The sequence below is a fragment of the Corapipo altera genome, unplaced genomic scaffold, assembly GCF_003945725.1.
Source record: "Corapipo altera isolate COAL_440 unplaced genomic scaffold, ASM394572v1 58, whole genome shotgun sequence".
In the NCBI taxonomy this organism is placed as follows: domain Eukaryota; kingdom Metazoa; phylum Chordata; class Aves; order Passeriformes; family Pipridae; genus Corapipo; species Corapipo altera.
Window position 1 is genome coordinate 10,502,466 of NW_020884898.1, and position 15,468 is coordinate 10,517,933.

The window sequence follows — 15,468 nt, forward strand, 5'->3', positions numbered from 1 at the left end:
GCTGGCGGGAGCTCCGCTGCATCCAAGGGACCCGGGAGGCTGGAGGCTCCTGGGTTTCGGCGGAGCCCGCCGGTCCCACAGGCTCTGTGGGACACGGGCGGTCTTTTGTTTTGTGTTTTATTTTATTTGCCACCTTTTCCACGGAGCGGGCCAGCAGAGAAATCCCTAGGGAATATGCTTTCGAGGGTCTCACTCTCGAGCGCCCGCGTTATGCGTGCGAGAGGGGAAAATGAATAATTAGAGAACAGTTCCATGAAATCACTTACCGAAAAATTAGCTGCCCATTAAAGGGGAAGCGCTGAGGAGCAATCATGTAAATCCCACCTACACCCAACTGTGGAGGGGAGACAGCGAGCCTGACTCCCAGCCCTAGGGCTGCCGGCTGGCATCGCCGTCCCCATCTCCCTACCCCGGGAGGAGAGAGAGAGGGACGCGTGGGTGTGGAGCGCAGTGGTTTAGTCCACACCCCGCAGCCTCCCTTCCCCAGGCAGCCTCGGCAGCCGCGCTCATTCTCCTCCCTCTCGCTGCCAGCCGGTGTGTCCGCGGCGGCAGGAGGCGGAGGCGGCGGGAGAGGAGGGGAGGGAGGAGAGGAGCGCAGAGAGGAGCGGCGGACACGCCGGGGCCGCCCAGGAGAGCCGCGGCGGCGGGAGCGCCCCGCACTCCCCGCATCCCCCTCGCGCCCGGCATCCCCCGCCGCCACCGCTCGGCAGCAGCAGCGGCACCGCGCCGGGGTCCTGCCCTCCAACAGTTCCCGCTCCGCTTTCAGGGAGGAGGGAGGTGTAGGGGACACGGCATTTTTTTTTTTTTCTCTTTTTTTTTTTTTTTTTTTTTTTTTTTTTTTGAGGGGATGCTGAGAAAGCAAGCCGTTCCCCTCCCGTGTAGCACATTGCCTGGGCGTTCCTATTATGGAAGTTAAGTGAGAAACTCTGCAGCTTGAACTGATTTGGGGAGAGAAAGGGAGAGAAAAGGGTAGGGGGAGGGCGAGAGGAAAGCAAGATAGCCGAACCAAGCCAATGGTTTTCCTGCAAAGTGCCGGGAAGTTTGTGGAGCACTTTCTAGGAATCAGGTCCTTTCTCAGAGTCTCTCCTTGTCTTCCGAAGAAAGAGCTTGCTTTTGGATTGCCATGGATCCTAAAGAGAGTCTTAGACACACTTGAATAATTCCTCTGCTCGGGCTGGATTGGTGGGAATTTAGGAAGGAGCGTGTGTGCAAAGCAGAAGCCTCCGGAGCTCACTCGCTGCTCTAATCTGTATGGATCTAAAAGTGTCACATTCAAGACCTTTGCATCTGCAGCTTTTGATTTCAAGATTTCCCTTTCCACTTTAAGTAGCTGCTAGGAAACTGAAAACTTTTGGACCTACCTCTTACTGGCTTTGGATACTTTTTTTTCTTTTTCTTTTTTCTTTTTTTTTTTTTTTTTTATCTCTGTGGAATTAGTCTCGCAAGCGATCGGGATTGCTTTTACTATGTCAAAATGGGTCTGCTGACGCCACTCCTGCTCTTCGGATTTGCATTTTTTCAAGTCTATGGTAAGTTCTCTTATTTTAGACATGTCATTTCTGTGCAGAAATCCCCTTCATCTGAATCTGATTTGGGACAGCACATGGACGGCATTATGAGCTTTAACGTTACAGAGCCTTAAGTTTGTCCCTGGTATAAAAATGGTATTTGGGGAGGGAGGGGTCAGAAGAGGGAAAATACATGTTTTCAATAAGCAGTCCTTCCCGTCTCCTAACTTAGTGGGAAAGCAGCTTATGAATGGAAGAATGTCAGCTTGAGGTGGCGAGGAGAGAGTAAAAACTACCGCGTTAAATCTTTTATTGGGGGGCGGGAAGCGGGAAGGAGAAAGGAAAGGCAGGGAGCTGTTGTAGCTGGTATTACTTTGCCGCCTTCTATTGTTAAACTTTTCCAGGGGGAGAGCCAGCTGATGAAATAAATAGGTTAGCCCTGCCTCGGCTCCAGGTGAGGCGAACTGGCGGATTTCCAGAGTCCCTCAACACCTGGTTCGGCGCTGGCGAGCGGCAGGAAGGGAATGAGGGAATGAGGGAATGAGGGAGGGAGGGAGGCGGGCTGGGAGCGCGGGGCGGCGGCAGCGCGGCACCGACCACCCCGCTCCACCTCCGCCGGGCCGGGCAGGTGGGGCCGGAGGCTCTTCCCATCGTCTTCCCCCTCATTCCGAGTTTTCCAGAGGGAGCGTTTCCATGAAGCTCAACAGCCTCTGGGGAAAGAGTGGGTTTCCTTACGCCCCCCTCTCTCCCCCCTTCCCCTTTGGGTCTGCTCTGCAGCGTTTCTTGCGGTTTTCGAGTTTAAGTGACGGCTGGGGAGCTGTAAATGATCATCTTGGGGAAGTACGGTTTAGTAGGGCGAGAACTTCAGTGCAAGGGTAAATTGCCTTTCAAAGTAGGGGTGGGCGCTGTGCTGCCGCGCACACGGTGGATGCGCTGCAGCAGTTCAAGCACAAGACTAGGAGCGAGCATCCAGTTCTCCAGGAGCCCGTGCTGGCACCAAATGCTCGGCGGTGCTCCTAGGATTGAGTATTTGCAACTCTAAACAGTCCTTTAGACTTGAGGTGAATTTAATGACTGGGACCCTGGCTGTTTTTGCACGTTTGTGAGAGAAAACTTTGTCTTAGGAAGCTGCTCCCAGCATTTACTGTATCAGCCCCCAGGCGAGGGCTCTGGGTTTATTGTTTGCAGTCACAGGCAGCTTTAGGTGTTTCTCCACCATCCCCTAGCAAGAAAGGAGGCCGAATAGGTGAGAAGAAGAAGACATTCAAGTACAGTTTTACACTGGTTCCGTAATATGCTCTGCAGTTTAATGTCCAGTAAGAAAATTTCTGTGTAATGTGTGTACGTGCTACACGGTAGGAAGTTTTAACTGTGAAAGGGTTTAATAGAACATTTGTGGCAATCAGTGTGGTCATAGTTTTATGTTTGCTCTGTTTTTCTTGCTGTAATATAAGATCCTTAACTTTAAGACCACCGATATTGGAGATAGCTTTGTATACAAAGTGCAAACATCAGGCTGTAGAAATGTAATTATTAGTAAGTGTTTAAAATTGTATGTAGCTAGAAGGAACACAAAGTGCTCAGTGGAAGTGACAGAGCGAATCAGAGGAGCTTGGTGTTACAGAATGTAATTAATGTACCAGGCTGTTTGGAGATATATGAAACAAATGCAATTAACCAGCTTGCTGGAACAACAGGAGCAAGACATAATTTAGTCGAGTTTTGTCCTGGGGAACACAAGTAGAACCTTTGTTCTGGTTTAGCCTTATAGGATGGGGGGACACAGGTGAAGCACGTAGCTAATTTAGAGCTGGACCATTGGATAAAAAAATGCCAAGCAGCTGCCTGGAATAGATGTGATCCTCCCCTTTTGTGGGAAGATATTGCAAGAGACTGTCAAGTTTGCCTACATTAACAACTCCCTGAAATAAATAAATAAAGAGCCTTGTGGATAGCACATCATGACCAAGTAGAGATAAGCTGTTATTGTCGAAATGACTAACAAGTAGCTCTGAAGAAATACTGGCAGGCAAGCTTGGCAAGCAGTGCTTTTGTCTCTTTAGAAGCATAGTAATTACGATCACATCTTAGGGTGACATATACCACTAGTTGCTTTGAAAAGATCTATATCAACATTAGCACGATTTGTAATGCTTTAGTTTAAGAAAAAAAAAGCCAAAACTTAGAGACAACTTGTTTAAGAGCTCCTTGGTTTGTTTTCTGTGTTTGAAAGTTACCTTTTAGTGCCTTTCTGGTTTTTACAGATTTTTGCTTTTGGGGTTTGGTTGTTTTTTTTTATTTGATCCCTTGGCATGAGGTGCAGACACAGACACTGTAGCATTTGAGGCATGTTGGCCATCCTTTTCCTTGTGCAGTTAGTTTTGTTTACTGATTCATAAGTGATATAGGTCAAAATGGTAATATTTTTCTTCTGCAGTTATTTTCGCTGCCAATCCTCTTATGACACCTGGAAATTGCAGAGCTCAATGAAAGTGGCAGAAAATATGTGATACTTACATGTGCATATGTAGATTTTATTTGGTTCATTATTGTACTTTTGATTTTCCTGCAATCGTGCCCATGTTCCTGCCCTCTGTTCAGGGAATAATTTTAATTTTCTTTTATTGGAGCTATCAATCTTGGTTGCAGTTCTTGGGAGAAAAACCCTAAACAAAAAATCAAACACATCAAAAAAGCCCAAACAACAAAACACCCTAAACCCCCCCAAACAGTAAAACACCCCTCTGACAGATTCTGTACCACAAAATGGAATGGAGTTAAAAGAATCATAGAATCATAGAATAGATTGGGCTGGAAAAGACCTCCAAGATCATCAAGTCCAACCCCTGATCCAACTCCAATTACTATATCATGGCACTAAGGGCCACATCCAGTCTCTTTTTAAAAACCTCCAGGGATGGTGAATCCACCACCTCTCTGGGTAGGGTGTTCCAATGCCTGATAACCCTCTCTGTAAAGAATGTTTGGGGTTTTTTTTTATTAGCATTCAATTGATTCTTCTTTCGTTGTTGTGTGTTTTGGTTGTCTTTCTTCCAATCATTAATAAAACTTAAAAGGAAAAGTGTTAACAAAGTTCACAACTTGTGTGAACACAGGTTGTAGTGGGCCAAATTGTGCCTTGGTAGGACTCAGAAGTGCTTTCAGTGAAAATGATAACCTTTTATGTCAGAGCTGGCATTTAGCCATAGTCCCTTGGAAACTGCAGGTGTGATACTCTTGGATGGGTGATGGTGTTAAAGATACATGAGAATAAGTCTGTAGAACCAGCATTTTATCTCCATATTAATATATATCAAAAGCACTTATTTTCTTAATGAAAAGTATACATTTGAAATGGTAGGGTGGCTGAAGCATCCTGTATTTATTTAATTATTTTTTTTTTAAATTTCTTTCTTCATGCCAATGAACTACACATCTGTGGCCTTGTGCTGGTCCCTGTTGCCTGTTGGAGAACATGGCTTACATATAAAGCTAGAGTATATTCTTCCAGTGGGTATTGGAGCTGACAGGGTCTTGATCTCTCATGTGAGTTTTGCTGTTGATGGATAACCTTTGCTTCTGTGCAATGTGTGCATTTTAATGCACTGAGAGTAAAATTCTGAAGTGGAGAGTTTGCAGCTTTATTTCCTTGAGCTTGTTCTTCCATAAGATCCAATTCTGCAGAGTATTTGTTTCCACATCCCATCCATAATCTCACTGAAATTAATAAGAATTTAAACCTGTGTTCCAAGTTAATCATATGCTTTAAAACTTTGCTGAGTAGGGATGACTTTATGCCCATAATGAATAACTTTGCTGAATTAGTCTTAAGATTTTGCTTTCTTTACTTCCTGTCTGGTAAGTTGTTATTGCAACAACATATATTTATGTGCTGAAGATAGACAGTGAGGAAACCCTGCCATTGTACTTTGAGAGATGGGTATGTTTGAGAACTGTTGTGAAAATCCAAATAATTTGGTTTGTGTCTTTGCTAATTTGGAACTCTGCAAGAAGTCCAATACCCCACAAATCTTTCAGAAACGTTGGACGTGGGGAATTTAAAACTTTTATGTGTGTTGCACTTACTGTAGTAGTCCTTCCATTAGGAACCTTCTGCAATGATGAGACTGATGGTGCTCAAGGAAAGTAAGTTTTAGCAACGGCAGGCTAAAGATGTGTAACCTTTAAAGCAGACAAAAGGATTTAAGTACATTTTTAAGGAGGCATAAAAAGCATCAAGGAGATGTGCCAAAAAATGTGATGAGAGGAAATAGAGGCTTTGGCTAGTCTGTCCAGTCAACTCTATTTCCAGGAGCTGCTTTTCCATAGTGATGTGGGCTCCCAGCCCTAGACTCAAGATGTGCTCTGTCCGCTCCTGAACCATTTAGTGGAAATTACTAAAGAGTATGGAATGGCTTTTTAGCCATTTGCTACCCTTGAATTGCTATTCAAATATTGATCTGGGCTAAATAGATTGCTAACAGGTTCTGTACATTCTGTTTCAGCCACCTAAGAGGAACACTGCTGTCAGGTTTTATCTGTTATCTCAGCTGGCATGGCAGAGGTTGCTCTTCCTGTGGCTGCCATCTGGCTCACCACCTCTCACATCAACCTTGTGGAGGATATTTAGTAATCATATTGATGCTGTTTCTTGCCAAGAAGCTCAGTTGCTGGTGTGCTTTTTCTACATTTCTATGGAGATCTCTTTATTTTGCAAGAAGAAGAAGAAGCCATAAGAAAACAAGTATTTTCTCTTGCCAAATAAATAAGCATGTTGGCTTTTTGGTTCTGACTGAACAGAAATTTCTTACATGTAACTTCTGAGTTTTTACAGAATGATTATTGTTACCTGAGGTTTCCTGCACTTACAGGAAAGTAACCTGAGGTTAACCTGTTACCTGAAATTTCCTGCACTTTACAGTACACATACCTTGTATGTTCAAAACAGTTCCTCTACATTTTGGTACATGGGATCTGATCTTAGGTCACTACTTGTCTGAGAATCTTTAGGATAGCTTTTATGCAGGGTGGTCATTTGGACTGTTAGTTATGAGACCTTTGCAAAATAATTGTATGGAAATCAAGATTTGTAGATGTATATTTTTGTTTCACCATTTTCACTCTCACACCTGACTTCTACTACATAATGCAAATTGTGGACTCTCTGCCCTTGAAGTCGTGTGTTCAGAAATAAGATTGAGTTGTTAGTGTTGTCCTCCCCTCAAACCTTTTCCATAACAAAATAACTGCTAATCACCCGTGGTTAATAATTTTTGTTGTTATAGTGGATAATTAAACAGGCCCCGTTAATTTAGGTCCTGATTCTGCACCACTGAAATCTGTAACAGTTTTGCTGTTGAGTCCTTTGTGTGGAAGGCTGTGAAAGCAGATATCTTGACTTGCTGTAAGTCAAAGCTCACATCTTAGTTCAGATAATGAAATCATGCTGCAAGATGAAGCTGGTTTGTTGCTACATCCCTCCATGGAGACAGCTCCCAAACACCAGAGAGTACAAGTGCATGTTGATGCCTCAGTTCTGCTTAGTCCTTATTTGTTCCTTTATGCCTCTCTTTACTAGTGCAGAGTACCCCTTTGTAACCAAAAATGTGCTTCTTGTGCTGGGTTGTGTATGTGAAGATATGCATTCTTAATATTTTTTTCAAGCCAAAAGTTCCTGAAGTAAGAAATGGCTTTTTAATTCCGTCTCTGCAGCTTGTCTTGGCTTTGCTGCCATGGAAGAGATCCAAGATGTGCTCTTAATTTTATTAAAATAATAACCTTTCTCAATAAATACGTGAACAACAGTAGACAAACTAACGAGTAGTACTCATGTAATAACCTGCTGATAGGTATATTGAGCCACTGTGCTCTGGTGGCCAGACCTGACTGAGATTCATCTCTGGGTTATGGACAAATGTGATGTGAGGATATTAATCTAAACAATGTCCTGGCAGAAGTATCTTCAGTGTGTGCATTGAACTTGAAGTTCTATACCACTCTTGCCCAGCTATTTTTATATCTGGGGAGTCTTTTTTTGGCTAAGGTTTTTTTGTGGTTTTTTTTTGGTAAACCAGCTGACCAAGAGTTATTATCTGCACATCCCTGAGTTAATACACCTGTTTAACTGGGTTTTGAGAGAACTTTCTGCCTGTGTACCAGATAGGTTGGCAAACATTCTTCCTTGTTTGTCTTGCTGTTTCTACCAGGACACACTGTGTCTTTGTCTTGCTGAGAACTGAAGGTCACCGTTATCTGATGGTTCCAGTGTGTATTTTGTAACCCATGGAGGCTGTGTGCATACAGGTGCTACTGCACACTTTTCATGCTCTTATTTGTCCTAGTTGTGCAGAGACTTGTTCAGCTCTACCCACCTACCTGAATGATGACTGGAAAAACACAAAGTGTTTTCAGATTCATTCCTCATCATTTACAGGTGCTCATTGCTTAAGACACTATTCAAAGCTTGATTTGGAGCAACCTTAATGGTATGTGTTATCTGCTTGCAGTTTACCCTTGTCAGTGAGCCTTCATTGTACCCCTTCACTTCCAGCAGAGTTCTTCAGTCTGAAGAATGTCCTTCAGTGAAGGACAGTGGTCTGCCATTGTACTATTTCATACTTTGTTATAATTTACTTTTATTTTCTCTCATCACTTTTTCTCAGATTAACTTGAAGAACAGTTTGGTCTGATACATGGAAATGAACTAGTAGGATGAGTGGGGGTGCCAGGAGCTGTATGATCTCACTCATTAGAGTTTACCTGGATGATTGTGCCATATTGTCCATTGCAGCATATATGGTCTTTTCACTTGCATTTCTTTGTATTTGTATTTTCATTGTGTCGTGTGCCAAGGCGAGAAGAGCATCTCTCTAATGTGCTTGTCATAAATGCAGAGTGGACAAATAAGTAAAGAATAAATGGCCAGCAGCAAGTTGTAAAACACAGTGAGCTGTAGTTCACTTCTATTAATCACTTGCCATTGATTGCAAGAGAGTAGAAAAAATTTAACCTTTTAAAACCAAAATGTCAGGTAACTAACATCAGTCGGCTTGTTTCTCATTCATAGTGAATGGAGGGACTGTTCATGCCAGGGTACCAAAGGTATTTTTTTATTGCTGTGAAAATATCAGGAGTTAAGAAGTAGTTATAGGAAGTATTTGAATGCTATAATCGTGGGTTCTCAAGCTGTCACTCTGTGCAGTTTCAAAGGTCCACATGTCCCATAGCCCACATGACTTCATCCTGGCAAAAGGAGTGGTCAGTTTTAACAGTGTGTGTTTTATCCCAAAGAGAACTCAATAACTAAAGGATGGACAATAGTGTCTTTCCTATCAGCATTATGAAAAATTCAAATGACATAGCAAAGCTGTTGGACTAAGAGCTAGTTAGAAAAGGTGTGTTTTTCTCACCTGTATTTCCTTTTCATAGTCAGCTTCTTTGGGATTGTCACTCCATAGTGGAGGCTGCAGAAAAAGGATCTGTGGGCATATGTTCCTTCTCACTTTTCAGAGGTGAAATCTCATCTGGTGCTCGTTGCATTATGTCACCTTTGAGAGCTGGAGATGATTATTGGTCCTGCATGTACAGTAGCACTGCCCTGCTCTGACAGTTTTCTGGAGAGAGAAATAGCACTGTAAGCTGGGAGTAGAAGTGGGATAGTAGCCTGATTCCAGGTCCATAGGTTGATGGATTAGAGGGCTACCCCTCTTTGAAGCATGAATGGGGAGAGAGAGACTGTCAGAGGAGCTGAGCTGAAGAGCACATGGCTGGGTTAGGTATAAGGAATGAACAGGGCAGCAAAGCTCTGCTGTCATGTTCAACATGATAGTGCTGATCCCTGAAAACTTCAGAGTTCCTTTATACACAGTATGTTTAGGCTTTTATCATTGCTCTGTCATTTCTGCATCACTTACCCAGGAAGGGAATAAGCTTTTTTGTTTAAAGGTTTTAGTCCAGGTTTGTTTGGAGTGGTTGCAAGAAAACACTAAATTGTAATTTGATGCAGTGAACTAAGGTCTTTGCTGGTTTTAACCTGATACACTGCAGAAGTGGTGTGCTAGATTGGCTGGGAGGTTTTGTATACACATTTTTACAATATGTAGGAAGAATTCAGTGGACTAACTAAAACAGTTGTTTTATGTCAAGGCAACAGCTACTAAACGAAGGACTTTCAAGGGAAAAAAAATAACTATGAGAAGTACTGGAGGCTGCATTTTACCCTTGATCTATTGCATCTGTTCTGTTACCAAACTGGATTTTAAATTATAAAGCTTTGATTTTAAGCTAGTCCATGTGATTTGTCTATTCAAATTAATGTCCAAATAACAAACTTCCATGTTTTCTTTTCTTTTTCTTGAATTTGATTCATCATCTTAAACTCTACATTGTGGTCTTTGCCTAATGAGACCAGACAGTTTATTCTGTAAGATCTATGGGGTAAAATCCATGCATTTGTAATAGGAAGATCCTATGATAAAATTGTCTTTTAGTGCTATTGTCTTTAAATATCTATAAGAGTAATTTTCTGTGAGTGTACATCTTAAAAAAAACCCAAACAAACCAAACAACCTATGTGGAGAGATCATTAGAAGTGTGTATAGACATAATTAAAGAAAATAACTTTAGAAACTGTAAGAGATATAATTTATCTCTCTGGAGGCAAAACTCAAAACAATACTGGGAACCATTAGAACACTGAATTAAAGGAAAATGAAATGTGTGACAAGTAGACAAACATAATTAAATATGAATGAATGTAAACCAGAACTGTTTATTATTATTATTTACTGAATCTTTTTTGACAACTGCTCAATTTGGAATGAAATGCAAGAGAACATATGTCTGGCTTTGTATGACCCCAAATTTCTCTGTTCTCCCTTTCAGTAGACAACATGCCTTTTTCCCCTAAGTGATTTTTGGTTGCTAGGAGAAGTGCAATAGTCTGTCCTGCTCTTACCCAGCAGTAAAACCGAAAGGAGTATTGAGATAAAGAGAGGGGCAAGGCACTGTATTGGGCATGAATCACAAGTTGTCTCTAGTGTGTCCACTTTGTTGCCACTTTTTCTTTGAAAACTTTTGTTTTTGCTAATGGTGTTTCTTTTCAGCTGATCTCTCAAAGCCATTCAGAAAGTTAAAAAAAAAATAATAAAAAAAAAAAATTGTGCTGTTGAGAGTCCTCTCAGAGGAACAAAAAGAGGAGGGGGAGACTTAGAGACTTATTCATGGGGCCACAGTGGTAGCAATGCACAACTCAATGAATAGCTTCAGTCAGCTGCTGTTAAAACTGGATGATTGATACCTTCTGGTTTTTTCTAGGGCTAGAAAAGTATGCAGAAAGTCTTGACAGTGGTCCTGCCAGTCTTCATGCAAGATACTAGAGTTGGTTGCAAACAATTTCAAACTTCAACATATTCAGTATTCCTGAAGTATTCGGAGAGTGATGTTGCAAACATGCTACTCTTGCTTTAGTTTGTGGAACCCTTTATTCACTTTCTAAATCATGCTTTTTCAATTAACTGTGGACTGTGGTGAGAATCCCTTGACCATCACTTCCTATAATGCTCTAAAAGCAGGCTTACCCAAATGCCACTGGCTACTTTTAAACCTTTGCAGTTAGAAATGGGTTTATGTGGCTAGATGATGTAACAAGTATCAGTGATTAGACAATGGTGTCTATATTGATAGACTGTTGAAATCATGAGAGTTATGACAGATTTCACTCGAAATTGGTTACAGGATGAATGTACAGCCAATATATTCTTTCCTCCAGTGCTTAATGAAACAGCCTAATGAGCAGTCTTAAAGCAATGATTATATCTCTCAAGAAAGACTGCTGAAGAGGTCCTGTGTGTCAATCCTGTGAATGAGGAAACAGAGCACGTGACTACAGAGAGCTGTGATTTTGGGCTGTCCCAACAGATGACTGCCTGCAAACAGAGCAGGCCTCTGCATTATTCCTTAGCAGGAGTAAGTGCTGAGTGGCAAAAGGTCTCATTACCAGCTTAGAATATGGTGTTACTTCAATTTAGCCACATGCAGATAATAGAGAAATTCAGTGATGATGTACTTGGAAAAATAGTGCAGCAACTTGTAATGATTGTTATTCCAATTGGAACTTAACAGGTTTGTCCCATATTTTCAAGGCTGTTGGGTGACACTGGATTCAATCCCAGTGTAATTTAATGGAATCTGTGTCTGTTTAGGTCAGGGTTGAATTTGCCTGGGGGGGAAAGATGGAGATGTAGGAGTTGTAAGTTAAATTACAGGGAACTGCCTCTATCTTAAGAGCTGCTAATGGGGGCGGGAGTGTGTGTGTGGTATTCTTTTGTGTGTGGTGTTTTTTTTCTTCCTGTTCCACAGAGACTTCAGGAGTAATTTAAATACCATCCACGGTACAACTGAGTTTTCGGTTACTTCCATGAAAGCTGCAAGTGCTGAGATCAAGAATTTTCCCTCATAAATTACAGCAGATGTTGCCTCAGTCATTCTTTAGTGTTAGCCCTGGTGCACTGTCATCTTTCTTCCTGCTGAGTCCTCTTTCCTGCTGAGAAGTGGATGGGAAAGCAGGCATGGTTTTGTCACTGCACGTGGATATCAGTTGGCATATTCGGATTAACTGTTAACATGTTAATATAAAGGATGTATAAAGGTATCACTCAGGAACTTCTCATGGCAGAAGATGTAGTGAGTTTGGTCTCTAAGAGCACAGCTGATGGTGGGATAGGTGTGCAACTGTTAACAGTGGAGGAAGAAGGGCTGACTTGAACTGTTGTTGCTGTTGCTGCTGGATCTGTTTACCTGACATTTAAAAACAAGGCATCTTTTGAGATCCAGGAGGATGACAATGGTAGAATCGTGGACCATTAAGTCTGTCTTCTAGTAGTAATTTTCCTTCCTGTTGCTTGATAGTCCTGCCACACTGCATTATAAAGGAAAAAAGAGGTGAAAGGGAATTCAGCACTGCTGGGTTTGGGACAGGGGCTCGTGCGGAGGAGGCACTGCTGCAGTGAGACACTGAGCTATGCCTGTCCTTCCTCCTCCTTTCCCTCTGTCCTAACCTGTGTGTTTCTGGAAGTCTAAATATGCTAGAGAAGGAGTCAGGACAGAAGTGATAGCTGTGGACCTGCCTTAAATAGGAGGAAACCCCTTGTTGCATGGTGATATTCAGCTGTATATCTTTCCTGTTCTTGCATTTCCCTCTTCATTCCACTTAACGTGCTGAATGAAGGGTCGTTCTCCAGAGAACTCATCTGTCCTCCAGAGGCCAGTTCATTTGTAGAATAAACTTCTTTCAGATTAACTAATATAGATCTATTTAAATAAGGAGCAGCTTATAGCCAAGATAATGAAATGGAAAAGGGAGAAAGGCAGGTTTGTGTGCATTTTTCCTGTCATGATATGAAACAAATTTATGGCCATTTCTTACACTTTCTTTCTCCCCTCCTGTTAAATCTGTTTCGTAGAGTTTTGCTATAATGAAAGATGGGAGTAGCTTGCTTGTCAAGTTTCAAATATGAAATCTCCTCGCTGTCAATGCTTCGTGTTTCTAATTCTAGAACTTTTTTCTCTGCATAGGCCAGAAAATGAGAAACTCCTTTGCTTGCTACACAGAAATTACTGAAGTTGAAACTTTTAGATTTATTCTGGGCTGTGGAGAAAAATGTGCTCTTGTGTTTACAGATTTTCATTCCCTGTGCTGTTTGTCTGCTACTTCTGCCCATGTTCCACGTTTCATTCATGTCACTTGCCTCCTTATACTTCATAGCTGAAGACTTTGTTCTATCTTGTTTTCTTGTAAGCTGATTTAGTTTTCAGCTTTTTTTCTGTTCTGTTGATTCTTCTCTGGCTGGTTTAAGTTGCTATTTTCTAACCAAATTGCATGAATGTGAAGAATGAAGGGACTAAAATAACAGGAAGGGTTGGGGGCAAAGCAGTGTTGGTGAGAGAGCTACTATTATAAGTAACTTTGTCCCTTGGCAGGATTACCTGGTGAATTCTGGGTGCGTAGATAATGTTCTGTGGAGGTGTAAACTTCTGCCAGGCCTAGCAAGTGCCTTGAGGAAAATAAAATAAATGTAAAAAGTTTACAGGCGTAAGCCATATTTTGTGTGAAGTTGGAAGGAGACACCTCCCTGGACATTTGGCCATGTCTGAAATCTACCTTTCAGTTTTGAAGCACTTTTCCACTTTGTCATGGAGAATTGTCTCTTTCAGTCTAGCAAGAATTGAAGATAACTATGTTTATAAGTGATTTTTTAAGTTTCCTGTTCTTACAAGTAGTTGAATTTTATCCATTTATAAAATACCCAGACACAGATAGGCAATCAACTTGAAGTATCTAAGCTGATTTTTTTCATGTTCTAAAAGTTATAAACAGAACATTAATGTTAAAAGGCAAGAGATACTGGGTAGCATAAACTGGATAGTAGTGACATTCAGTGACATTATTGTGCTGATACAACTGTTGAAATCATTGATATTCTTTGAATGTTATGTGTCTATAATCTGTATGTGCTGTCTGTGTGCAAGAGAAGAGAAGATCTCATCCTGGTGTACAGCTTCCCCACGAGGGAAAGTGGAGAGGCAGGCACTAATCTCTCCTCTCCAGTGATCAGTGACAGCACCTGAGGAATGGCCTGGAGTTGTGTCGGGAGGTTTAGGTTGGATATCAGGAAAAGGTTTTTTGCTCAGATGGTAGCTGGGCACTGGAACAGGCTTCTCAGGGCAGTAGTCACAGCACCAAGCCTGACAGAGTTCAAGAAGAGTTTAGATGATACTCTCAGGCACATTCTTGGTGATGGTCCTGTGCAGGGCCAGGATTTGGGCTTTGATTGTTCTTGTGGGTCCCTTCCAACTCAGCATATTCTGTGATTCTGTTATAATGCAATACATACTATACATACATGTCGTAGGAGAACTCTCTTGACTTACTGGGTCAGCTGGGTCAAATACTTTCTAGGTGAAAATTTGTTGTTTTGGGGGATTTTTTTTTTTCTAATTCCCAGTTGATCTTATGTTATTATTTGTAGTGTAATGTACATGAAATCCTGACTCAACAGAAAACGCTGGGAATTTTGTCATCAGCATCAGCAGGGCCACAACTTTGTTTTTGGAGTGGTTGGCAATGTGGGAGGCAAGTGCTGGGGAGGAAGTGTAGTTACCAGCTTGAGAAAGAAGTCTGTAACACCATGAAAACTAAATTATTTCATCTTCAAATGGAGGCTGGCTGTTGACTTACAGAAAGCACTCTTAGCTGTGTCTGCCCTGAGGACTAAAATGTTCATTATTAGGGCAGCCACAAATCTATTTCAAAACCAATTTGTAGTAAATTTGCAAATTAGAAAGGCAGATGCATTATTTGGCAACAAATTTCCTTCACGCCTCTTAGCATTTGTGTCCAGGTGTCTCGGTGCCTTACTATAGACTGCTTGGTGTTCCCAGAGCAGTGATGAGCATGGAAGAAATTCTGACACTCTTTGGATGAAGAGTTATAACTCATTTGAATAATTATGTTATTATAGGTATAATAAATTTCATAACTCTCCTGAATACAGGAGTTATCAGACATTTGAAGGGGATAGACTCATAGAATCACTGAGGTTGGAAAAGACCTCCAAGATGATTGAGTCCAATCTTTGCCCAGTCAGCACTGTGTCACCTAGACCATGGCACTGACTACCACAGCCAGTAGTTTGTTGAACACCTCCAGGAATGGTGACTCCACCACTTCCCCGGGCAACCCCTTCCAATGTCTGACAGCCCTTTCAGTGAAGACATTGTGTTTCCTCTGCAGGTACTCAGTGCACGGGATGAACATTCTTTAATGTTCTACGCTGAATGTTCAGAAGGCTTTTCAGATCATAGCTGATTTGCATATTTTAAAGCTCCTTTAATAAACTGGTATGAATTGGTTGCATATGCACGTGATATAAATAAAACCTAACTGGATGTTATAAGCCAA

The 15,468-nt window shown here is 41.8% G+C and overlaps 1 protein-coding gene and 1 long non-coding RNA gene across 6 annotated transcripts in view; one reads left to right on the plus strand and one right to left on the minus strand.

The window, feature by feature from the left end:
* Positions 1-455, minus strand: part of LOC113949721 — a 4,316-nt gene extending 3,861 nt beyond the window's left edge. The window contains exon 1 of the long non-coding RNA XR_003528532.1: positions 267-455. This is a non-coding gene — a long non-coding RNA (uncharacterized LOC113949721). The remainder of the gene's footprint in view (positions 1-266) is intronic.
* Positions 1-15,468, plus strand: part of ROBO2 (roundabout guidance receptor 2) — a 1,057,727-nt gene that overhangs the window by 607,672 nt on the left and 434,587 nt on the right. Inside the window, exon 1 of one of the 5 annotated variants that reach the window (XM_027648668.1) lies at positions 852-1,529. The exons of the other annotated variants lie outside the window; for them this stretch is intronic. Coding sequence (XP_027504469.1) covers positions 1,475-1,529 — 55 coding nt within the window. The 5' untranslated portion in view covers positions 852-1,474. Of the gene's footprint in view, positions 1-851; positions 1,530-15,468 lie in introns of those variants that run through there. 5 annotated transcript variants of the gene reach the window in all.